At 35.0% G+C, this 26,635-nt stretch overlaps 2 protein-coding genes across 7 annotated transcripts in view; one reads left to right on the forward strand and one right to left on the reverse strand.

Moving 5' to 3' along the window:
* LOC128227417 (amyloid-beta A4 precursor protein-binding family A member 2-like) overlaps window positions 1-19,121 on the forward strand; it is a 43,227-nt gene extending 24,106 nt beyond the window's left edge. For all 3 annotated transcript variants that reach the window (XM_052937932.1, XM_052937933.1, XM_052937934.1), the window contains 5 exons: window positions 11,298-11,480; window positions 12,063-12,275; window positions 14,904-15,023; window positions 15,919-16,059; window positions 16,402-19,121. In XM_052937932.1, coding sequence (XP_052793892.1) covers window positions 11,298-11,480; window positions 12,063-12,275; window positions 14,904-15,023; window positions 15,919-16,059; window positions 16,402-16,473 — 729 coding nt within the window. In that variant the 3' untranslated portion in view covers window positions 16,474-19,121. The remainder of the gene's footprint in view (window positions 1-11,297; window positions 11,481-12,062; window positions 12,276-14,903; window positions 15,024-15,918; window positions 16,060-16,401) is intronic.
* A 3,764-nt stretch (window positions 19,122-22,885) lies between these two features.
* LOC128227036 (chromodomain-helicase-DNA-binding protein 1-like) overlaps window positions 22,886-26,635 on the reverse strand; it is a 38,340-nt gene continuing 34,590 nt past the window's right edge. For all 4 annotated transcript variants that reach the window (XM_052937213.1, XM_052937212.1, XM_052937211.1 and 1 more), the window contains one exon: window positions 22,886-26,605. In XM_052937213.1, coding sequence (XP_052793173.1) covers window positions 26,503-26,605 — 103 coding nt within the window. In that variant the 3' untranslated portion in view covers window positions 22,886-26,502. The remainder of the gene's footprint in view (window positions 26,606-26,635) is intronic.

A 26,635-nucleotide genomic window follows, 5' to 3' on the forward strand; every position in this document is an offset into this window, starting at 1 on the left:
TTTACGCCAAAAATGGGGTTACGTCTAAAAGTTTAGGATCTTGTGCCTTACAATCTTTAATGAAATAGGGCCCTTGTCTTATGCTTATGGGGGAGCATGAGTACCCAGAGAAAACCTACTTCAGTGTGTGTATACCACGTGATAAAATACGTCATACATGCTATGTCGGGAAGCTTAGAAAATAGCGAAGTCGCCGCAGGCAGGGTGACTTAATTGCCTAACTAGCCTGGTAGGTTGAGCCCTGAAAGTATTGCATTCCGACGTAGCATTTATGACGCAATTTATCACGTGGTATGCACACACTGCTACTTGTCTGGTTATCAAATTAACATGATTATACTCATGTTGTCTATATTCAGGTTCTGACTATTATATTTACAAGCTCCCGTAATAGTATTTTTAAAAGTAGTTGGCAATGGCCCGCTGTTGATGGGATTAAAATGGCTAACATGTCTCTTGAGATTCTTGTTCCTAGGGATCAGAAGTTCATTGATTATTGACGTGATATTGGTCTACAATGACTTAATTGTGTTGTTAGGCCATGTCACTGTTGGGGAAAAAAGTTCACAAAATTGCCATTTCATGTTCAAAGTGAGGGAGAACAATAAAGCAATCAGGATCAGCCAGCATGAATGACAGGGAGAATGGCTAGGCTTATTTTTCTCGGTCGAAACCTGCTATAAAATTCATTAGTAAAGAAAAAGAGTTTCGGTTCCACGACGCTTTTATCAATATTGGAGTTAGGATTGGAGCATGAAGCCTGCGACAGGGAATATATATATTATAATTGCACCGCTTGTGCTGTTTGGGAGGTTTAAAACAGTTGACTGCACTTTAGTGTATCAAATGAACATTTGATGAAAGTATTGTCTGAATTTTTTAATTGGAAAATAAATTGCTCATCTTGGATTAATTGGATGTCTAGGAAAGATCAATTAGATGGTGTATAATTTAGTAGTGTAGTTTTCTTGTGTATCAAAAATAGCATTGGAAGTATGAAATATCTTGGTCCGTGGGGAATTTTAGCTTGAATGTTTTCCAAGAAAAATTGTCAGTTTTTTCATATACTTGGTGTTGCAGTTGCCATGCACTACCTTAATTAATGGCCATAAAACACTTTGCCCAGCTGAAGTGTCTGTTTTCCATTGTCAGTCATTTACATTTTATTTCCTACTATAGATAAATTCAAGTAATTTTTTTTTATTGAAATGATACATTGCACATCTGGGGCCCGTATATATAAAGGATTTTAATGGTATCTTAAATCTGTATAAACTTCACCATATTACTTGTTTTATTTCCTCAAAGTTGTGTTCAGTTTTAATACAGGCTGAAGTTAATTTACTTAAATATGTAGCAAAATAATGAAACTATAAATCTAAGATAATTTTAATTTACGACTAAAACGGACAGATATCTTTATTGAAATGGTGTACTGTTACCATAGCAAAACAACATGCATTTGAAACTTGCAAAGACAACTTATTTCAATATCTTCTTAGTTTCTATAGCTTACTGTTCTTATCCGTGATTTTGCAAATTATTTCAGTCACTTATAAAAGAAATTAAACCAACAGTAAGTCAATGTGAAAAGTAAATAGGTAATTACACAAAGAAAAAACATGTTAGTTCTTTTTATTATTTCTTCACATGCATTTATACCAATTGAATTGGTCAAGTTGCAGTTTTTTAGTTTGCTCATTCAGGCAGAGTGACGGTCTTTGCTAGAGCTTACTTCAGGCTATTATAATCTTCCAGTGGCCAAAGGTATCGGCATTATTCTGTGTCCTATGGACTTGTTTCCAGCTTTGGAATATGGTGATAATATTGTGAAAACATATTACAAATGATCAAAGAGATAAATGTGATAGAATAGGATAAAACAATTATATTGACCAAGAATCTAAAGAAATTGAGATAGAATAAAAACTTTGATGTTTTGAAAATAAATATTTTCAATTTTAACACAAAGGACAAAGGAAAATTGTGGAAAATATTCAAAGAATTTGCACTTATAATAAGTTGACTCTTCGTCCAAGAAGGAAGCACCAAAACTAGAACTATATTAATGCAACCATGATATTTGGGACAGCTCACTCGCCATCAGTGGATGGCATTGACCAAGTGACACATGTTGACGTTATGTAAGGTGCTATTGTTACTGGGATAACTGAAATATTCTCCGCAATGGTGAGCCTCTCAGAGAGGATGTTTTCCATCGGTGGCAACATGCACGTGTCCTCGTGCAGCAACGCCAAGTATGAGCCGCTTGACCTCATTTTGGAAGCCCAGGAGGAGGTGAGCATTTACTTACCAAGAAGATATTAAGATATGAAAGATTACCATGTAGTATGAAACTGTTTTGTGTTTTTGGGTTGTGATTTGAAGCTTATTATTTGTTTTGCACAAATGATTGGCTTGGATCCAGAAAAAAAATCACAACCATGGAAATTAAGGATTTGAATGAACAAACCCATATCTTACAAAAGTTCTTAGCTTCAAATTTTATTTTACAAGGCTAGAGCAGGGCTTGGGGTTTGCTAATATCAATGGCTGCTTAACATTTAGTCACAAACTGTTTGGAGCCCTTTGGTTGTGATTTGAGACTAATAGTTTTTTTACATATATGAAAGGGTAGGATCTGCAATCACACTGTTTCCAAAGTTAATGATTTCAAATGCTTTTAAAATATGATATACAAAATGCAAACTATGTGTAGCTTCATGGCATGATTTTGTCTGCATCATATATACATTTTTGTACAACAACCAATCGTCAAGTCATTGTGTGGATGTCATTGAACTGAAGCAAAATCAGGTGAAAGTTTCTTCTTCTGTTATCTCAACAATTGTCTGAAAGAACTTTATGAAGCTAAAACATCTTATTATGCAAAGTTTGATCTTGATATGGCTTTGTGATGCTATGACCTTCACAGTATTGCACTGATCTTTTTTTGTGGCATAAATGCACTTGCTTTTTGGTTTTCCAATTCATTTAGAATTGAATTTAAAAAATAATACTTCAGCCCTAAAAAACCTATGATTCCAACTTAAGACTGACTGTCTTACATATAAGGTCAAGGTCACAGTCAAAGGTCAAATCTGTAATTATAAATTCATGAACATGACTTTAACTTTTAGTATGCCCTTGGATTTGGGAATAGCATACACATAGTTCATGCTCCAGAAGATCAGAATTAAATGATTTAACATATCAAAGGGAAGATCCAGGTCCCTTCTGCATCGAAACCAAAATAAGTCGAGGAGTCCAGCACTATAGGTCAAGGTCACACTAGGATTTCAGCTGGTATCTGCAATGTCAGTGCCTTGAGCAGTAGACAGTAGTGTTTCAAAGTAACATGTTTCAAATGCGGAGGACATAATTGTAACTGTTTAGTTTAAAAGCACTTGCAGGGGCCCCTACCAGTGAATACAATAGCATTTATAAGGGGCATTTTGATGCGTAGACAGAATTCGCTGAAGAATATTTATGAAAGTCATTTTGAAAAAAAATGCATTATCTAAGTAATTTCCGACCAAGTCTCTTTTGTGGTAATACTACCTCTATGAAAAAAATATCCAAGGCTGGGTGATAAACAGCCGGCCAATATATATATATATACTTCCATTCCACTTCTGTTCGGTAATACTATCATTGTGGAAAAAAATAATCTTTGATTGGGTCAAAATCAGCCAGCCAGTATGTATACTTTGATACCACATAGAAGTCTTTGTGTGAAACTCCCAAAACATGCTTGGATTTGGGATTTCATAGTAAATCATAACTGTATTATTTAAGCTGTATGATTTTTTGTAAAGCTTCAAGTCTCTGCTATATGGTATGAACATCATTTCTAACACTTTGTGTCACAAGTTTTGCATTTTTGGGGCAATATAGCCAAACTGTGCATTTCTAAAATAGTTATAAAATCAGACAACTAGCAAATTATTAGTTTAGTTATAAACTTTTTTTTATTTCACAACAATTGTTAGAAAGTTAAATAAACTAATATTAAAGTCACTATAGTTGGCACAATGTTGCGGGAGAGTGTGGTCATGTGTTGTGGGAGAACCCGGTGAAAACCCACTTGTTCGGATTGGTGACCACCAACCAAACTCACATGCTCCGAGACTGCAAATCAAACCCGGGTCTCCTTGATGAGAAATGAGTGCACTAACCACTTACATTATCAGCGGAGTAAATACTTCAAATGATATTTTGACTTTATGTATTCAATAAACAGAAAATTTGGTCATTTGTATTGCTAAGACGCCTTGACGAGGCTTCTTGTGGGTGTGATTTCTCCTAGTATTGTTTTTTTATTCATTAGACCATGAATGTGGGCGACACTAGGGTCTCATGACACTTTTCTGGTTGTACGGACTTAGCATACAATTTTCGAAAATATTCTTGTCTGAAACCAAATGTCCTAGACCTCAGACCTGCAGAATATTTGATAAATGGATTAACGCTTCTCTGTTACAAATTAACATCTTTGGGTAAATAATGTACTCATATATTGAACTTGCTAGGATTTGAAGAGTTAATAAAAGTGCTGTTTTGTTTAAGAAACAATGTTTGACCAGAGAAGAAGTCTGTAATCATCTTACAATATGATCCTTCTCTTCCATGACAGGTTAATGGCTTTTCATAGAAAATGATTAATGTCAAATTCACAGAAATACTTAATTCTGGGCCAAGGAAGAGGGCAAATGCAGTTAACATAAGAGACACTTAGAAAAACCATTTCTGGTAACATGTCAGTTCTGTGTAACTTATATCTTTGCTATGCATCGCAGTTTTCCTTTTTCAATGCTCTCATTGGAAGCTATATTTTTTGCAATAAATGCTTTATAAACCATACATTTTAATCTAAGCCTTTGCTCTCAATGAAGGGTTTTAAAAATATTTTTCCCGGCAACAAAGAGAGTGTGGTGAATGTCTATTGGTATGCTACTTGACTGTCAATGCAGGGGTCGCAGGTTTGATTCCTCGTATCAGCACCAACAAAAGTTACCATCTTCCAGAAGGGAAGTTAAATCAGGGTCCCGTCTGACAGTGTTATGCACTGGGTCACGTTAAAACCCCAGAATAGCTCTAACCAGCGTTTTATCCTGTAAGTGCCACAACCTTAACAAGACTAATACTCTCACTGGGTCTGCCGCCGATGGGTGAATTTTCCAGTTCCATGTGCACTACACTGTCTGTTGATGGATGAATTTCTGGTTTCCATGGCTATTAAAATAGGAACACTACACTGTCTGTTGATGGATGAATTTCTGGTTTCCATGGCTATTAAAATAGGAACACTACACTGTCTGTTGATGGATGAATTTCTGGTTTCCATGGCTATTAAAATAGGAACACTACACTGTCTGTTGATGGATGAATTTCTGGTTTCCATGGCTATTAAAATAGGAACACTACACTGTCTGTTGATGGATGAATTTCTGGTTTCCATGGCTATTAAAATAGGAACACTACACTGTCTGTCGATGGATGAATTTCTGGTTTCCATGGCTATTAAAATAGGAACACTACACTGTCTGTCGATGGATGAATTTCTGGTTTCCATGGCTATTAAAATAGGAACACTACACTGTCTGTCGATGGATTATTTCTGGTTTCCATGGCTATTAAAATAGGAACCCTACATTGTCTGTCAATTGATAATTTTCTAGTTTCTATGGGTATTAAAATGGGAAAACTACACCGTAGTTATCAAGGGTCTTTGTAAAAGTTATGATGTCTTTTTCTTTTCCAGAATGATTATACATTTCACAAAATAATGAACTTGTGCAGACTAATTGTTTACAAGGTGTTTCTGTCGAACAGAATTAAAACACCCACATATTTTCAGTTTTGAAATTTAGTTAGAGCTTATTTCGTTAGTGCAAACCAAAATTATGTTAGCAGACAGTTAAAGTTGGTAACATTTCAATTCTGAGTCCAATTATTTAAGTTTAAATATAACAATAAATGGTTGATAATGGTTTGTTTCAGTGAGATATTAATTATATGAGCAAAGTGAAAACAACTTTTGGTGTTCTTGTGATGAAAAAATTGTTATCTCAGTCTAACAGTCTTATACATTTTCTTTTATGCTAAAATTAAAGTCACTGAAATTGACATTTAATGTATTTATTCTGGAAAGTTTGCCAAATATATCGTTCATGTAACACCATTTTGGATAGTAAAAGTCATCGATCATCTGTCCCAGACAAGTGTGAGCTAACATATATTTTGAAAAGCTGATATTAATGTGCTAAAATTTCAAAATAAAATGATATCAAAATGGTTATTTCACTGTTTCTAAACAGTTAGAAATCATCTCACATATTTCTATTTACTACCGGAAAGCATGAAATAAATATACTTATTTCACTCATGGCATAACAAACTTGCATCAGTTCTTTGAAAATGCAGAGTCTACATGGAAGTATACCCTCACAAAGCAAATAGGGGGGGCATATAGGAGTGACCTTGTCGAGCGTTTATTTTGTTCAGTCAGTTGGTTTTGTCCCAATAACCACCTCTCATAAAAGTGTTTTGGGATTGAAAATCTAATTGGTACACATGTTTAACACCATAAAACACAGGTCAAGCTCAACTTTGGTTACAAAGCACTAATATTATTATAAAACTATGTCCCTTTTACTAATCAGAATTTGCAATAAAAATATAACAAATGACAGGTACAATAAGTAAAAATGTTACACTGGATATGCAATAAAATACAGGGCAAGTTTGAGTGTTGTTACAATCCACCAATGATTTACTGAGTTATGCCCCCTTTTCAAAGAAATATTTACCATTCCTGTGCCAAAGTAGCATGTGAGGTCCTCGACACTCCAGTGACAGCTCTAGTTGTCCATTGAAAAAAATAGCCATCACAATGTCTAAATTATTCATCAGCGATATTTGTTTAAGATATTAAGGAGATTTCCCAAGGGGATGTTTGCAGAATACTGATCTATCCAAGAAATTTGTAAATGAGACTTTTGAATGGAAATATTGATTTGATACCATATCGTAGCAAAAATTACATTTTATTCAGTTTTGCTCACAAAATCTATTAATAATGTATTTTTCCCCATATGTCTGTCCTTTTGGACATTGATATGGCTTGGTATTTCTGAATGTGGATCGCTAATTATCCTGATACAATTTGATAGCATTCAAAGTTCTCTGGTTGATGTATTATATATTATGCTATCATTATGACTGTGAGCTCGAAAAATGGCTGCTCTGTGTATATGCATCTGTCTGTGCATTAGTCTGTCCATCTGTAAAATTTTGGCTTGTCTGGGCTTTATCTTGGCCATGCATTTTAAAATGACTTTGTACAAATGTTCACCATAAGAAGGAAAGGTGTCATGTGCAAGACCCATGCCTGTAGGTCAAGGTCACAATTAGTGGTCATTTGTCAGAATTTCTTGTATGTTGGTTTGTCTGGGCTGTACACTGCCATGCATTGGGGGATTTTTAAAAACTGGCCACATTAATGATCACCATGAGAAGAAGACTTGATGCATGCAAGACCCACATTTGTAGGTCAAAGATCAAGGTCACACTCAAAGGTCATTCCTCAAAATTATGTTTTGTCGGGGCTGTAACTTGGTCATGCATTCGGGAATTTAAAGATGTTTGGCACAAATGTTCAACATGAGAAGAGGACATGTTGCATGCAAGACCCATATAGGTGGGTCAAAGATCAAGGTCACACTCAAGAGTCAAAAGTCAGATTACCTTTTTCTTGTTTTTGTTAGTTTGACATAACATCAGTGTCAATTTCCAAACAATCACATTCAAGGTAGAAAAACAGCTTTCATGTTTGTAACAATGGCGGTCTCCACATCATTGGAGATTCATCAAAGAACATCTAGTCAGCCCAAATCAGCAGTTCCCAAAAGAATGAAAAGAATAACATGATGTGGAAATCAACAAGCAATATAGAGTATAAATTGGAAACAGTGCTCATCAATTTGAAATGTTTATCTAATTTCTGCACAGAGTGTTTAATTCTGACATCTTCCCATAATATTTGTTGAGAATATAAACTAAGGCATTTTTTTGAAGAAACAGCAAGGAAAACAGGCAAAATTCATTGACTTTTTGATGTTTTAATGATTGTTTTAACAATCAAATGTTAAGACAGAACGCAAGTTTAAAGTAGCGGTTGAAATGTAAATATTTTAGTTATTTAATATACATTTCTATGTATAATGCTATCAAAGGTTGTGATTGAATGCACGTATGTATTGTTGGTAAAATGTTAAAATAATTTGCAAATCTGAAACAATCTTTCTGAGAATCAAACTTACGTTACCCAAGTGAGTGATAGAAATAGATGGCATCCAAATTTGGACAGAACAATACTATGATCAAAAGTGCTATTAAATTAATGATGCTGAAATACCACGTATATCATTGTTAAGTGTTGAAATTTAAAGCTATCAGACAATTTCTGCTGTTTTTACAGCGGCAAAACAACTCCTAATTGGAAATTTAAACCATGTAATAACCAGATTATCTCAACGTGCTGTGCATGCTAAAACACATTAAAACGAACTGCACCATTTGTTTAATTTTGCAATGGTTGTAATGTTTAGACATATTTAGACACATCGTTATCTTGTAGTTAAAAATCTAGAACAGAAATATCAAGAAAATAACGATAGTAATTTTAAATCTAAATAATTGTCTTTTTGCATTTGGGCTGCGTCCTCTTGAACTACCTCACCTGTTTTAAGATATATCAACATCAAGCAAAATCAATCTATCTAAAGGAAATTTTGCACATTATTAAAGAGGAAAGTTTCTGAAATTCTTGTTATATGTATAAATGTGATTATTACCTCAGACGTTTTATATACTGTATCAGTGTATTTTTTTAAGTATAGTGTTTGTTTTCAAGAATTACTTTTATTGACTTCCTTTTTCTGAGCCCCCGGGTCAATTTCAATCAACTTCACTGATTTATTCTTTGCTGGTCCTCTTTAAAAGATGTTTCATGCAAAACTGGCATACTAAAAATGAACATTTTATTTTGTATTACATTGGAATGTTTCATTGGTGATTTTCTTCCAAGGATGTTTTAGCTGTTTCATTTTGCCAAAAAGATGGATGCAAGGAGCCAAGGCCTGTGTTGCCTATAAATATATTGTTAGAGATGGATGCAAATGATTTCAGAGGAATTTTCCTTTATGAGTGACCCTCTTAAAAACTAAAGCTTATTCCTAAGGGCCTGGTTCATTAAAAAGTAAGGCTTAAGAATGTAACTTCAAGACATAATCCTTATTTTGGCAAAAAATGCTTTTCAATAAAAATATTGTATGAACATTATGATTTATTTTAAAGATTCACCTGTTACTTTACAGTGCCCACAAGCAGTTTTAAGCAGCGTTAGGTTTACCACTAACTTTGAAATGGGCTCCTAGTGAGCGCTTGTAGATCTTCTTAGAGTATAGATGATAACACTTTAAATAACATTTGTTTAAACCAGTCCAATCAGAAATGGCCCATCCCACGTCTAGGTTGCTTATGCATATACAGTGTTGACCTTTAACAATACAACATTGAAAAAAATCCCCTTGTCTGAAAGCAAAGAGGCTTGAATAAATTTTTGAGTTTCACCATCAAGACCAGTCTCTTGCTGGGTTGTAAATCAAGATTAATGAAATATCAACAGAAATGGAAGAAAATCTCCTCGTTCCTATCTGTCTTGTCAGGGCTGGTATCATCCATGCATACAAATGTATGACTTACTGAAAAAAAAAAGGACAAAAATCTAATATAGACAATTTGAAGTCTTAGGGACTTCAACTTCCGGGATATTGATTTAACAATCTGCTTTAATACCAAAGAGTGATTCCTCGGCAACATGGGGTTAAGAAAACAAAATAGAATTTGTTTATCCTGGGACAGTTATTTGATTGCTGATGAAGATTGGATGGGTCTGATGTGATTTCATTGATTGGAGAGTTTGCTTGATTACTGGTCAGGGCAACTGATTTCGGGTTAACTGTATGCTGATTGCCCCGTGCTGGACAGGCAATAAACCAGTCTTCATGGGCTATTTCATCTTGGCAGCATCATGGGAATTTTGAACATATTGTTCTCTTGGATCTCAACTAGCGATAGATTGCTTTGTTAGGGTTTTGGAAGATGTAAGATTTGCATTTTCAAAAGTATTTCCTGGAGTGTCCAGCAATAGATGGCAATGTGTTTTAATTAGAAAATGGAGCCCAGAGACATTAACCGGAATGAACAGACTCTTTTTATGATACAGCGGAAATGATTATGTCAATACTCTTTCTCTTCCTAGACTGTCACAAATGACTAGTTTCTCCCGAGATGGCCAGTGCCCACATATGTATCATATTTAGCTAATAGCAGGAATTCTATATTGTCATTCATAGTTTTCCCTTATGTGAGCTGAAAATTATATAAGGTATACCTTATCCACTCCTCAATTTAATTTCAAGTTTGTTTCGTTTTATCAATGTATACCACAAGTCTCCCTGTGTGGAAACTAATGATTCCATATTTTTTCCTTTTTCATAAAATCCATTCACCAATGCCCCTTCCATTCCCTGTTCACCAATCCTGCCATCCATTCCCTATTCACCAATGTCCTCTTCCATTCCCTGTTCACCAATCCTGCCATTTTTTCCCTATTCACCAATGCCCCCTTCCATTCCCTGTTCACCTACCCTGCCATCTATTCCCTATTCACCAATGCCCCCTTCCATTCCCTTTTCACCTACCCTGCCATCTATTCCCTATTCACTAATGGGCCCTTACATTCCTTGTTCACCGATCCTGCCATCTATTCCCTATTCACTAATGCCCCTTCCATTCCCTGTTCACCAATCCTGTCATCTATTCCCTATTCACTATACTCTTTCCATCCCCTTTTGATTAACCCTACCATCTATACCCTTTTGCAAGGTTCCCTTCCTATTCACTGCTATCTAGTCCCTATTCACAATACTTTCTTACATCCCCTGTTCACCGACCATGCCATCAATTCCCTATTCATCAATGCTCCCTTTCATTTCCTGTTCACCAATTATGCCATTCCTTCCCTGTTCACTAATGATCCAGGTTGTTTTCAGGCCCAGGTGATTACCCAGATGATAGCCCAGTCTATTTGCCTTCATGGAGTTTCTATGGGTTGATGGTATAAGTGGTTAAGCCCTCCTAAAGGAGACAAACAGTCCCAGTCTATCAAGTGATTGCTTACCTACCATTTTATTCCCTGTTCACATACCAATCCTCTCATCTATTTTTAGGCACAGCTGATAGCTCAGTCTATCGGGCAGGCATTCCAGGTGGCCTATATGGAGTTTCTGAAGGCCAATGGTATTGAGGACCAGGGCCTGCTTAAGGAGATAGACTACCAGGAAGTGCTCAACCAGCAGCAGATATATGGGGAGGAGCTGTCTATGTTTTCAAACAAGGAAAACCAGAAAGAGGTAATATTAAAAAGCATTACTAGCTTATTAGGATGCAAAACAATCATGCTACAAGGTAAGAGAAACTGGATTTTGTTTCACTGTAACTTTCTCTGTGTGTTTTTCAAGAGTCACGTAGAAAGGGCTTTAACAGGTGATAGAAAATACTTAAAAATAAGTTTCATTCTCAATTGGAAACAGTATTTTTAATCTGTAATTATACAGTATTTTTTTATGGAAGCTTAAGTTGTTATTGATAATTATTTTAGCTATAAAAGTCAGATCAGGTTTAAACCCTGGTCCTAGACAACACGAGTCCCACTGCAACCTGATTTAACTGTGGACAACTCATTAAGCTTGGTAATACATATTGGTTTCCGAACAGGTGCTCTTTCTCAAAGTAAAGGGAGAGCAGTTTGGCGTGGTGATTGTAGAGTAGGGCTGGGGTTCTATGGTGATGACATTGGTAGGACCAAAATTGAGTCCCTTTGGCCATGCAACCTGTGGACAATTCCAATTATAATCGTGGCCAACATGAGTCCCACTGCCATGCTTTCTGCCATGCACAACTTAACCCCCCTGATATATTGTTTTTCCCACCAGGTGATTGTACCTAAAGTGAAGGGAGAGCAGTTGGGCGTGGTGATTGTGGAATCAGGCTGGGGATCGATGGTGCCGACAGTGGTCCTGGCCAACATGAGTCCCACTGGTCCTTCGGCCCGCTGTGGACAACTCAACATTGGTGACCAGATCATTTCTGTCAACGGCATCAGTCTTGTCGGCCTGCCCCTCTCAGCCTGCCAGTCTAACATCAAGGTAAGTGAGACATCATGTTCACTCAGTAAAAATATTCAACACAATTTGTTTTTAATGGCAAGTCTGGAGAATACCCATTTTAACATAAAGTTCATAAATATGTTTTATTGGAATGCATTGCATTGCATTAATGTTTATGGAAATGATACAGTCTGCATTATGCTCTTGATTTATTATTAATACTTGAGAAATGGTTTTTGACTTAATTAGATGGTAAGACAAGGTTTCTATTGCAAGTTTCAGGTATTAATTTGTCTAAGCTGTTAGGGAAAATATATTTGCTAAGAATTTGTATAAAACAACATCTTTTGATCCAAAATAAGTATAAAACCTATAAGTCTTATATTTATGTCCTTTAAAGAATAATGATTGTAGATTCAGAGAGAAAGCTAATATAGTGGAATTACAGAGAAGATTTACTTCATTCTAAGCCTAGTGAAGCCTTCTTATGCCAATACTTTTAAAATCATCTTTGAGCAAGAAATTAAGTTTTCTTTAAGTTACACATTTTAAATAGAGTTTAATTACTTGTACCAGTGTGCCTTACGATTGTTTGAAATAAAGATAACAAATGCTATTTCTGAAATGTTATTCTTATCTTTGTTTTCAAAGATTTTCTTTTAAGTTATAACCAAAGCCTTTGGGTATGGCAGTGCAAAAACCTTGGTTGTAACTTGAAGTTTTCAAGACATTTGCCTGAAACTTAGTACACATGTTACCAGTGACAATACCCATGTATGTAGCAAGGCCCTGAACTTATTTTGTATTGATTGAGTTATGTCCCATGATTCATAGAGTAACAGATGGGGTTTGCATGTTACCAGTGACAATACACACATATATAGCAAGGGCCTGAACTCATTGGGTATTGATTGAGTTATATCCCTTGATTAATAGAATAAAAGATGGGGATTGCATGTTACCAGTGACAATATCTAAATATGTAGAAAGGGCCTGAACTCATTTTGGAATGATTGAGTTATATCCCTTGATTCATAGAGTAACAGATGGGTGTTGCATGTTACCAGTGACAATACACACATATTATGTAGCAAGGGCCGAAACTTATTTCAGAACGATTGACATTGGGTTGACATTTTACTAGTGTGCTCCTCTTGTGTTCAGACTTCATTTTCTATCATCGCTGATCATGTTTGTTATTATTTGTCTGAGAATATTTTTTCCAAGACCAATACCGGTTTATCTGAAAACACTATTTATAGCTTTGGACTTGCAGGACCGAAATAAATATACAATATTTCAATTACGGTGTAGACTCCTGTTGGAAGAAGGTGCTGCATCACACCAGGACATACAGATATTGATGCTTTCTTTCAATGCTTAACAATGGATGTGGCACCTACCCAATAAAATCAATGAAGCTGATATTTTTTTCTGGGACAACATCTAATGTCTGCCAACCCGCCAATATATTACTGGAAGCTGCCTTTCCAAGTGATTGATGGGCCCGTCATCTAACCCCGATCTTTTTCATCGGTGTAATATCGTAAATGGAAGAAAATGATCTTCAGTAAATACTTCTGTAAAGTTTCATTGCTTTTTATTTGATACTTGAGCGCTCAGTCTTTTTTCCCAGCCTCTTTTCATGGTTGATTATTAAAGTCAATAACTTTGCCTTCTACGATCTCTTTACTGCTATAATGAGTTCTTTCATGTTGTTTGAATTAAATCTTATTATTTTGCATGGCAGAAGCGATATGAGAGTTGAAAAAGTTTGTCTCAGGCCTTTTAAGTTTGCTTCAAGTATTCTCACATGTGATCAATAATGAACCCTGTTCAAAAATATTAAAACCCATTAGTGTCAAATACTCAAACCCATTAGTGTCAAATACTCAAACCCATTAGTGTCAAATACTCAAACCAAACCCATTAGTGTCAAATACATGTAAAATGAAATTAAATGTTAAAGCTGCACTCTCACAGATTGACCATTTTAACAACTTTTTTATTTTTTGTCTTGGAAAAAGCAAAACTTTGCGTAAATATCTGCAAACTAATGATATAAGATTGCTGACAAAAAATCAGATCGTAGATTTTCATATTTCCGTTCTAAAATTGCTACTAACGGTTTAAGAAAAATGTATAAAACATCAATTTTTTAACTTAAATATAAAAATCTGAAATCTGATTTTTTGTCAGCAATCTTATATCATTAGTTTCCATGGATTTTTGCCAAAATTGGCTCGTTCCAAGACAAAAAATAAAAAAGTTGTCAAAAAGTTTAATCTGTGAGAGTGCAGCTTTAATACAGCATTTAATAATAAAATCAGCTTTGAAATTAATTCTAGTTTACATGGTATCTGTAATAGACTCTTAACCATATATTGAAGGGCTAAGCATTTTAGAAAAAAAAAAGATTGACTTACAAGACATCCATAAATTCTATTTATTTCTCAATTTAATGGGGAGGGGGGGGGATCTCAAAGTCATAACAGTCGCAGAAGGGGCATTATCAAGAATAGGGGAATTGTTTTCATTATTATCAGCTCCTATGTCTATTACCAAAATAGAATAAACAAGTTAATACTCAAGTAGATTAACATCAACTCCACTGTCTACAACCTATCTAGAATTAATAAGTTTATCAACTGTTATGATGTATTTCAGGGTACCCGACACCAGACAGTTGTGAAACTCACAGTGGTCCCCTGCCCACCAGTTGTCGAGGTGTTGATAAAGAGGCCAGACGTCAAGTATCAGCTGGGCTTTAGTGTACAGAATGGGGTGGTGAGTCCTGCTCAGATGCTCCATATGGCCTGAGAAAAATTACTTTTTGACAAATATTCTGCCTCAGCGAAACATGGTGAAAAGTCACAAAATTGAAATGTCACATATGCCTATTCTATAAAAATGAATAAAATCTGCCAATCCCGCCAAAAAAACTTATCTGCATCAAAAAAATGATATTAAAAATATCTGGCCTATCTTTACATGAACTGAGTTGTGTTGAAATAAACATGGAATTAATGGGCTTATGCAGCTATTGGGCTGTTTATTCTTGGTTAGATGTGTCAAAAGTGTCGAAGACTTGGTCACAGCAGTGATTTGGGGAGGCTTGAAAGTATTTGATTTATCCAGTTCATTTAATTCAATTGGTTTTATGTGTTCAGTGCCGAAAAAGAGAGAAGAACCATTTACATTCCTCAGACAAGCTTGACATTTGACAAGGGAAAATTGTTTGAACAGTCTTAAAGTCTTATTAAGTACAGCTGCATACTTGTGTTAAGCAAGATCTAAGTCCCTTTGATGACAAATTGATTGTCTATTGATTGTTAATTGATTGTATAATACAAACATGTGCATCTTGCCAATATCATAAAATGCAGTGCAATCAGACCTTTTATATTTTTCCTCTTAGAAACTTGGAAAGGTCAATTATTCCTGGAATTGTTTTGTGTCCGGGAGTAGCCAATAGTGCATTCTAAGCTGAATTTGCGACAGCCTTCTGTACTTGTTTGTGTTGTTCATTCAAAAGGAAACTTGTACTTTTTCACAAATGTATCCTGTTTGAGTGCTTATGGGAAGCCAGGCTGATTAGATTGGGTGACATTTATTCAAAAAGGGCGCTGTCCTGTACTTTACTTTAATAGTAACTGACAAATAAAAACTTTAATCATTTTAGATATGCAGTCTGTTAAGAGGCGGAATAGCAGAGCGAGGAGGAGTGAGAGTTGGTCACAGGATTATTGAGATCAACAACCAGTCAGTGGTCGCTGTGCCGCATGAGAAAATTGTCTCTCTTCTAGCTAACTCTGTCGGAGAGGTAAGTTATTGTAGAGATTATAGTTATTGTGATCCTCATAGTAATTAAGGTATCCATTATATGTAGAGAAATCATTAGTTGTTCCATTAAGTGTGATTGTAGGCTATTCCATTAGATATTAAGAATGGTTACTCGGAGGAGCCTACTTAACTTACATCTAAAAGTTTTCCTATGTATTTGTTAGGACAAGATGAGTAATATGATTATATGTTACAGCATTCATTCTGGAACCCATTTTATCTATTAGGGAAATAAATCTCTGGTTCTATTTTAGAGGAAGATACTCATAATCTTCTGTAACGAGTACATGTATTCATTAACTCATTGACTGTTGTATTTCAGATCCACATGAAGACAATGCCAACCTCGATATTCCGATTGCTCACCGGTCAAGAGACGCCCCACTACTTATAGCGAGAATCTCAACCCCATCAGGAGATTTGGAGCATGACATTCAATCTCAGCCTCTCAGCCCTGCCTCGTTCCTGCACATTCAATGCACTGCAACCGCCTTACACGTGGGCCTGCTTATATGTAATGTAGGAAGCACACAGTGGACACAGTGCTGTGGCTTAAACGGGGTTGTTGTCATTTATAGTTATGGATATACATTGTATATTTCATTATTTGTAAACAGTATGACCTGTGCAACATACAGCTTGCTTTTCTTATTTCAAGCTCTTGAGATATGGTTTAAGGCCTGCTACATGATTATAGCTATGAGGTGCATACTTGATTGTAGTTTTACTGCCAAGGAGTAAAATTTCTAGTCTTTAATACAATCTATTATACAATCCATTTGTCAAAGGAGAGAGGAGTTAATGTTATAAATATGTTCTGCTTTAAAACATTTCTGTAAGTTTAATCATTGCTTTGTTTGGTAGGTTGACATTGACCAACATATGGCACTGATTTGTTGTTGATTTAGAAGGTAAAGGTCATTATTAAATGATTTCAGATGTGGAATCAGACATTAATAAGTTTTTTGGTATATTGGTCTAGTTTGATCTATAGGGTATAGCCGTATAGGTTACTGCTATCATTAGGGTGAATAGCAATTCCACAGAATCAAAGGATTATTTGTCATTATGCTTGATGGAAAAGTTGACTGAAAGGTTAATAGAAATATTAGGGGAAAATGTGCAAGTTAAATATAACGAAACCTATCATCATGATTGGGATGAAATTCTATTTGTTGGCACACAGTATTCTATTGAAGAAATTTTATTTAATTATTCAGTACACAAACAAATCATCTCAAAAGGTTAACACTGAAAACTGTGGATGCAATATTTAGTGTATAGTTTTCAATGCAACTGGGATGTAATTCAGGAAAAAAAAGGAAATAAAAAAAAAAAAAATACTGATTAAAAAAATGAATTACTGATTTAAAAGAGCTAGCTGCTTGCTTCTGGTTGTTATGTTATATGTTGGTTAGTATTGACACTCCAGTTTGCCTCAAATTTAAAGATAGGAGAGTCTTCAAAGGAGATTGGATGCTTCACCTTATTGGAGGCCTTTAGGGGCCCCCAAGCACCTCGCTGAAATGGTTTCAGCCCTTCCCCTGCAGGTCAATCGCATCCCTGATACTAGTTTGCAATGTTAGTTTGACACTGTTATAGATATATATCTGGGATCTAGACAAAGAAGAATCCCCCTAAACTAGGTATTTACAGGCCTGTTTATTGTGCAATATAATTAAACTGTGTGATTTAAAATGATGTGCTAAACCATGTTCAATGTATGAATTATAAAAAAAAATCAGTTTATGTTGTTTGAAACATGAGTGCTTGTATGTATGATATTTATTGTAATTGTCAGCATAAACGGTGGTGAGAATTGGATGTGGTTGGATATGTTTGTGCATGTAAATTTTTAAATACAGATATACCCAGTTTTGATGAAATATTTGTATTGCTAACTGTTTTCAAATGTTTATCAATGTATTGGTGATATACATGTACCTGTATTATAGACTGACTTTATTGTAACTGTTCATTATCATATACTTTATAATTTTCAATATTATGTGTTAAGATTTAACCATTGAAAGTAGTCAATATCGTATTGAGAATAATTCTTCAGGGTTGTGTAACAATATTCCATGTTTATGTTGCCTGTATGCATGCAATCCACCGTTAGTAGTAAAGGGGCATTATAAAATATATAATGTGATAAGTTTAACATAAAAGGCCAGGAGACATATTTATATCATTTTTCTGTTCATGGACCATTACAAAAAATTATTTTTTTTCAATTTAAGTTGTATATTGAAATTTTCTTAAGGTCAGTTTCATTATTTCAATACATATAAAAACAATGATCATAAAATACATGCTATGATAAAATGACCCCTTAAATACTATTGTGAAGCCTGTATTTAGTAACTCCTAAGATGTGTACATTGTATATGGAAAGAATGATCATACAATACAACCTTTGGTAAGTGAGAAGCAATTCTATCGAGTAACTCCGTAGTCATGTACATTTATCTCACATAAACATACAACAATACGAACGTCCTCTTGTGACTGCCGGCGTTCTGGGCCTCATTAATCTTCCTTGGCACAAAACCATTACAGTACACCCCTCCTCATGAATGATGCATTGCAATTTGCTACTTTACAAATTAAGTACAGATTGCTGACGCAGTGTGTGTTGATATTTGGATATATTTTGTTGCAAAATGACAATACCATTTATTGATTATGAACTCCTGGGCGGGTATTCGTAAAACACCTGTTTCCTTAAATTCATATAGTCAAATTCTTGATGATAAAAGATGTATTTTCATTCAAATCAATGAACATAAAGTATTTCAGGTATTATCAAGTTATTATATCATACAATCAAAGTGATACTTAACTGGCTTCTGTTAGGAAATGATTGAAGATGTTTTATGAATACCGACCCATGTTAATTATTGATGTTGTGTTGTGCTTAATTCACTGCAGTATGACATTCCTACATGGTTGTTATGATGTGAAGAGAAAACTTGGAGTAGGGTTTATCTGCTTTAATTGTCTTTCATTAAATGTGACAATAAAACCACAAAACATTCAGATCTTCCTTATTCACATACTCATGCTGTTCTGTTTGGGCTGTTATACATATAACTATGGCTGCTATAACCTGAATCCCTCAAATTGAATATGTCGCCGGCTTGATGTGCCCACTTTTTAGAACAATTAATTCATGTAACTCGTGAGATATATTTCACATTTGAACTTGATCAGCTTATTTCAAACAATGCAATAGGGATGAGTTTGTCAAATTGGGTATAAGTGTGAACTGGCAGGCCACGATGACACAGGACTAAGTGATCTCTGTAAGTGTGCCATGCCATGCAGGTGACGTATAAATATGTATAAATCACAATATGATATCATTTCTTGAATCCATATAGATTTATGCCCAGCTATTTCTCAGTTGATCTTTGATTTAAGTTGGACATGTAATGATGTAACGGTAAAAATCCAATATCTTCAATCGCATAGATTGATAAATCCAAAGAAACAGGCCATCTGACTCTGGATTAATTCCTTTTGGTCATCAGGTTGAGCTATGAAGTCCTGGAATTTGCCATGCCAGTTAGAGCAGTTGCATGTCAGCTCTTGATCAACATGAAAACTTCTACACATGAATACAAAGTCATATTTACACCTCAAGTTCCATTCCTTAAATGAACTGCCTTTCGGCAATTGCGTTCATCAATCGATGAACACAACATCTTCAGATATGTTCGGATCGCATAACAATATACATGAAAATTATTGATCTGGTTATTGTTTGTAGTGTCAGCAGGTCCGGTAAAATATACAATAAACATTTTAGAAAGTGCTAAGTTATTATATTTTAAACGATTTGTTGCCAAAAGTGTTTCAATTTTACGTTTAAAAGTGATTTCAAGTGGTTGATCTTTTCCCGCGTTATTGTGACGTCATTTGAAAAAAAATGTTTCCAGTAACAGTCGGGTCGTCCTATTTACAGAATGGGTAAAACAGGATTACTGAAAGGTAATCCGAAATGAAATTAAGTATTTTTTTAACGTTTCTTGAATAAAATAATGAACTATTGGTGTAAATATAAGGAATGAATTGCGGGGTTGCCTTCTGACTCCACACACTTAGACCAGCCCAATTGCGTTCATACCCCAATAATGACATCAACCCCGCAATTCATTCCTTAATTGACCAAGTTTGTTTTGCTTGTGTAGCATCCTTTACCAAGTGCTCAATGTGAGCTATTGTGATCAGACTATGTACATTGTCCGTTGTCAACAATTGCTTTAAACAACATCTCCTAAACAGCATACAGAATTTTTATGAAACTTCACACAGTTGTTGCTTGGGTGGTGCCCTTTCAAAATTGTTGAATGAAATAAATTTCATGGCAAACTGGTTGCCATGGCAGCCAAAATGATATTTTTTATCAATGTGCTTAAATGAAATTGACTGTGCCCTTTTGACCTACTTTCTTATTTTTGAAGGTATAGCAATGCAATTTGAACCATGTGTCCTTGGATGACCTTGATTGTGACCTTTTGACCTACTTTGTTATTTTGAGGCTACAACAATGACATTTAGACTTTGTATACAATTTTGAAAACAAGTCTATATTGCACTTAGATGACCTTGACTGTGATCTTTTGACCTTCTTTCCTATTTTTGAAACTACTGCAATGCAATTTGAACCATATGTAGTTTTGTAAACATATAATATCAGTATTGACATAGACAGGTGACTTTTTTACCTACTTTTTTATTTTTGAAGCTACAGCAGTGAAATTCAGACCAAGTGTAGAGTTATGAAAATAAATATCATGTGTAGATATTGTTATGTGGCAGTGTCAGGGCCACTACCAAGACTGTTCAAACTATGCCTCAGGTTCAAAATGGCCCCGCCCCGAGGGTCACCTGTGTTATACACATAGAGATAAAAAAGAAAAAACTTTAAATCTTTGTCTGAAAAGGTTAAGTGTGTGTAACATTGTCTAATGGAAAAAAAGGTTTAAAACTTTCACTCAAGAGTGATTTAGGGCCATCATGGCCCTCTTGTTTTACTTAAGTCATTGCATATCCTTTCCATACTGGCTTAAACATTACAGTTAATGCCTTTACAATTTTTCTCTCCTCACAACTGGGGCAAACTTAAAGACAAACTACTGTAACATGATAAAACAGACATCAATTATGCTTACATCTTGAACAACACTTTTTGATCCAAATAACTTTCTTAAAGGCTTTCAGTTTATATGAATAACATAAAAAAACATGCAATAGGCAGTTTAGGAATTATAAAATATTACATATTGTCTTATATTTTCGATATACAAAGATGACAAAACATGTTGTTATGATGTAGATAACCAAACGAAAATAATCGCCAATAAAATCCTCTTGGGTTTCTATGACAAACTGGAACCAGTTTTGAGGAGATGAATTTTATGCACGTTTTACATCGCTTTAAGCAATCCCTGATAAAATCTGCCAGAAAATGAGACAAGTTAATGTGTACGGTTCTTAACATTGTAGTCTTTCCAATCTAAGATTGCCCAAGATTTGAGGAAAACCAAAATACATTTTTTCTACTCCTTGACTGGGGCATAGAAGATCTACAATCTGCATGTTAAACCTGTGGTTACTTTCTGGCGACAGGGCTTATCCTTCCCCATTCTTTTTGTATTTGTCAACTTATTCCATTCAACTATTTGCATTCAGGTCATTGCTTTGGTGAAAAGGTCTATGTTGTCCTCTAATGGTGCTCTCTACGCAACTTGCCACACATCAACAAGTCCATGGTCACCAACTCTCATTTATATCGCCAAGTTTCAGAAAGCATATAATCTTTTAAAACTTTTTTAACCAAATTGTGTTCACATCAAAGGATATATGTCTATATGACTCGATATGGAAATCAATCAGTTATGACCCCTTTAGGAAGAGCATGATTTCTTTTAGCGACTCACCTTCCCATGTTACACTACAAATCAGTGAAGTTTGAACTCTAATTAATAGTAAAACATTTCTGACTGACACAAATCCATATTGTATATTGTTGAGCTGTAGGTGTCAACATGCACAACACACGTGGTGCTCTACAACTCTGTAAATTTAAGTGAAATCCCATCAACAACAAAATAATAATTTGGAGGGGGGGGGGGGGGGGGCATTAAATTGCGCAAACAGAAGGTAAAGTCACAGTCTAGAGATCCGTCATATTATTTTTTATTGAACAGCACAATTTCACCTCATCGTAAAAAAAAAAATATGTCGGACCAACTCAACAGTTCTGTTCGGTCGAAGCTAATTCTTCCAGAAGTGCATTATAGCCAGATATTTCATTGGACTGTGGTAACAAATTACCAAACTAATACAGTATACATGTAAGTGATGCTATGCAGACCTGCCTTGATGCCATTATAAAACAATAAAATTTAAACATCTGTTGTAAGCAGTGAAAACTTTGCAGCTGGCTCGTTTGACGGAGCTTACAGCAATTACTAGTATTCTTAGATTTAATACGATTTAACTAGTAATTAATTTCATCTGGTTCCATTAAACCCTTTCGGGGCCCGAACTTTGTTAACTTTCAATTCTTTACTCCTCAGAATGATTCAAGAACTTGTGAATTGCTGTCTTTATAATAAGACTTGAGACAACTGTTTAAGGAAACATATTTCACATTTAAAAGTTAACATAATGAATGTTAACAACCCTGTTAACTCTGTTCTGAACACCTAATATTTGATTCCTTTAATCACTTATTCAAAACAGCACATATTATCATTGGGCAGGCTACAAAGAATTAACAAGTTCAGTTTGTTTCATAATTTTAATACTTTTTTGCATTTTATCAATAAATCATTTTTATTCACAATTCTTTTGCAAAGAAGTAAAATGATTCACAAATCACACAACAAAACTTTAAAAAATACATTAACAACATAATGATTTATTAGCAAGAATGTAAATGCATTTTCAATATAATACATGAATGTGAGAAAATGAAATGCCATTCAAGATGTTTTCATAATGTTATATACAATGTTTTTTTATATAAAGTAATAAATATGTTATTTCCATTCATACTATCACACTGGTTATACAAGAGAACAACCTAACAATAACTTGATGAGACCATAATTTGGTTTAAACTAAAAGCTGATCCAGCAGGTTTTGTCGTTAATGTTTAAAGTCAGAATATTTTGTTAAGAATTGGTAATGTGCATGTAAAAAGATGTCAAAAATTATAACTAGAACATAGTGAATCAGATGTGTTTCCTGTCGGATGTCATCATGACCTTGACCTTTTACCTATTGATCTTAACAGGAATAATCTACTGACAATGGCTAGTGTGCATATCAAGTTTGAAGATTATACAAAATGTCATTCAATAGTTATTGAACAGAAACAACAGCACCCCCCCCCCCCCAATTTTTAATTGACCTTGACCTTCGACCTTAAAATCAATACAGGCCATCTATTGACCATGGCTAATGCACACGAAGATTAAAGACTCTACACCAAGTTGTTCAAAAGATATTGATCAGAAACAAATGTGTGATGGAGACGATGATGATGCCAATGCAAAAGACACTGGACAAAGTAATCCCAATCAAGTTTCTGCCATGCTTTGCAGATGACATCACAAACATTATTGAATTTGCAATAAATTTATTTTAATTGATAATTATCTCCAATAAAAAAAAATATAACAAAACTTACATTTTTAAGCTAAGTGCTTAAATTTTACAAGAAATCACAGTCTCGAAAAAATGTGTCCAAATTTGATTTTGCAAATGTGCAAAAATATTTATAGAAAATATAAAACTCCAACGTTAAAGAAACAACTGCTTATGGCCTTAAACATCAAGTGTGTGCTTTCAATGAGCTCAGACTAACCCTTGGGTTATAATAGTAAATATTTTGTAAGCCATTGTGTAAGTGGTAAAAAAAGGTGAATAGCATCCGTGTAGACCGTAAGTACTAGCAGAAGAAAGAAACTGTGCATGCAAAAAATACACCAGATCTAAAATAACCCCAGAAATAGCACTTCATAAAGATTACTTAATTCTAAATTGTCACAATCTTTGAGAAAGTACCTCTCTGCATCACAGTTACATTCATGTGTCAAATAATTGAGGTAAATAGCATGTTATCACCAAAAGCCTTGATGTAATTTAACCCTTCCCTTCATAGATACGCCTTTTAACTTTTCTATTCATAGTCTCATAGATAAGCCTATTTACTCTCAAGTTATAAAACCAGGGGATTGATGTGGCCACTTCTATATGAAGTAAAGGGTTGAGACAATTTTCTTATCATTCACAGTTTCTTTTTTTCCGGCTAAACGACATAATGTAACTGACAAACAGCTACAGATACTTTAATAAATAAAAATTGTGATAGATCCAGATACTGAAAGATTGCATGTCTGGGGAGTGTAAAACATACTGAAGCACTTTATACTATCTATTGCAAGTACAGCCCTGTTTTATCTTTTGTACACAAGTTTTAAAACGTACAAGGTACATTCAAACTGACAAACAAGAAATGCCATTGAATATTGTTAGCTTTTCAGTAGTTCAGTAATCATATAAGCAAATTTAAGCTCATTCTGATTACAAAACAAGCAAGTAAAAAATCAAGAAATCAGAAAACTAATCAAATGTGCTGGCTAGGCACTATGTTAGCACTGGATACGCATTCACAAAGCCTTTTACAATTGTTCAACAGAGCAAGGTAAAATCAATCAGACAGGAAAAATTACATTCATGAGCACAGATCATTGTATATAACAAGTATGTAAACTTATGGTCTATGTACAAAGTTGATGGGTACGATAGTCGAGGTGAATATTTACAAATGTTACATGCATATGAATGTGAATTACATCCTTGTAGTGGAAACAAAATAAGTTACAACTGAAACTCAGGTAAATATTACTGACAAGTTAAACAAGTATCTTGAATTCGGAAAATTCATTATCTTCCGAGCTATTTTGAATACCATTCGTCTCACATTTATTTCACACAATTGTCTGAACATTTAATCCACTCAAGGAAGTAGCTGCCTTATAATACATTTAAAATTACACTCTTTCTGATCACTATTCAAAGCAAGCATAAGGAGATTATTTTCCCTAGAACAGGCCCAGCTGATTTTCTCTTTGAAGGATCTTACGATCATCTGTCAGAAACCAGTTATAACAACATAAGTAACAATAGCCTTAGGCCCTTTCTTATTATCAGTATACAATACATTATCGTACCATTGACCTTTCCAGTCTCTTATTCGTAATTATCAAAAAAATTGATGTTCAGAATTCTAAAAAAAAAATTACATCAATATTTCATCACTTATTAATCGTTTTATCAGACCAAGCTAACATCAAATTTGGTTTATGAGACAAATGCTTAAATGAAGCACGTTTTAAAAAAAGACAAAATATGGCATGAGCTGAACATCATCAATAGTCTTAATATTTGACAGTTGGCAGGAAGGTTTAGCACTTATTTGTGAAAATTACACTTGGCAATGAATAACTGTTTTTACCTTACCATAGTTGTCGACCAAGATATTCCTAGTGCCAGTCCTATAGACATTTATCACAATGACACCACTATTTGGCCAATATATTAAAGTCTATTACATCTAACTATCACTGGACACACCGGGTGTGATATTCAATCCTCACTTTCCTGCCAAAAAAACAACCACCCTTGCCTCACTTTCCAATGCCCGATTTTCTACCATGCACCAACGAGGTGCAACAAACAACCCGTCATTGCCCACTTGTCCTAATTGACAGTTGACTCTATGACAAGTCCTGAACTAGACTGTTCAACTGAACACCATACATTTTCCTGTCCCAATATCTGCTAATAACAACAGTAACAATAGCCTTAAGCCTTCTTATCAATCAACTCTCTGCTGGTAATATCCAGTCTATTATTTCCTCATTGGGAGACACCAGAAGAAGCACAAACATTGGCTTTAATCACAGTCAATCAAGCATATTCTATTCCCAAACCACAAGTCAGAAACTGAGCCAGTCAGGCACAGAGCCAGCTAGGCACAAACCTGGCCAGCTACACACAAACAGAAACTGAGCATATCAGACACAACTGAGCCAGTCAGCACAAACAAAGCCACTCATGAACAAACAGAGCCAGTTATATGCGAACTGAGCCAGTCAGACACAAATGAGCCAAGACATTCTGACACAAACTGGGCCAGTCGGGCACAAATCAGGACATTCTGACACAAACTGGGCCAGTCAGGCACAAATCAGGACATTCTGACACAAACTGGGCCAGTCAGGCACAAATCAGGACATTTTGACACAAACTGGGCCAGTCATACACAGACTGAGCCAGTATCGATACACATATTGAGCCAGTCACTTAATGAACACCTCCTGTATTTCTGGCTCTTGGACTACGAGTAGCTGTCATCCAGTCTCTGTTCCTTGCGATAGCGTGGGTCTCGAGCCTCCCGGTCGTAGCTGTACTCATTCCTTCTTTTTCGATCATGTGAAAAACTGGAAAAGAAACAACCCACATATCAGACA

The sequence above is a fragment of the Mya arenaria genome, chromosome 3 (genome assembly GCF_026914265.1).
Source record: "Mya arenaria isolate MELC-2E11 chromosome 3, ASM2691426v1".
In the NCBI taxonomy this organism is placed as follows: domain Eukaryota; kingdom Metazoa; phylum Mollusca; class Bivalvia; order Myida; family Myidae; genus Mya; species Mya arenaria.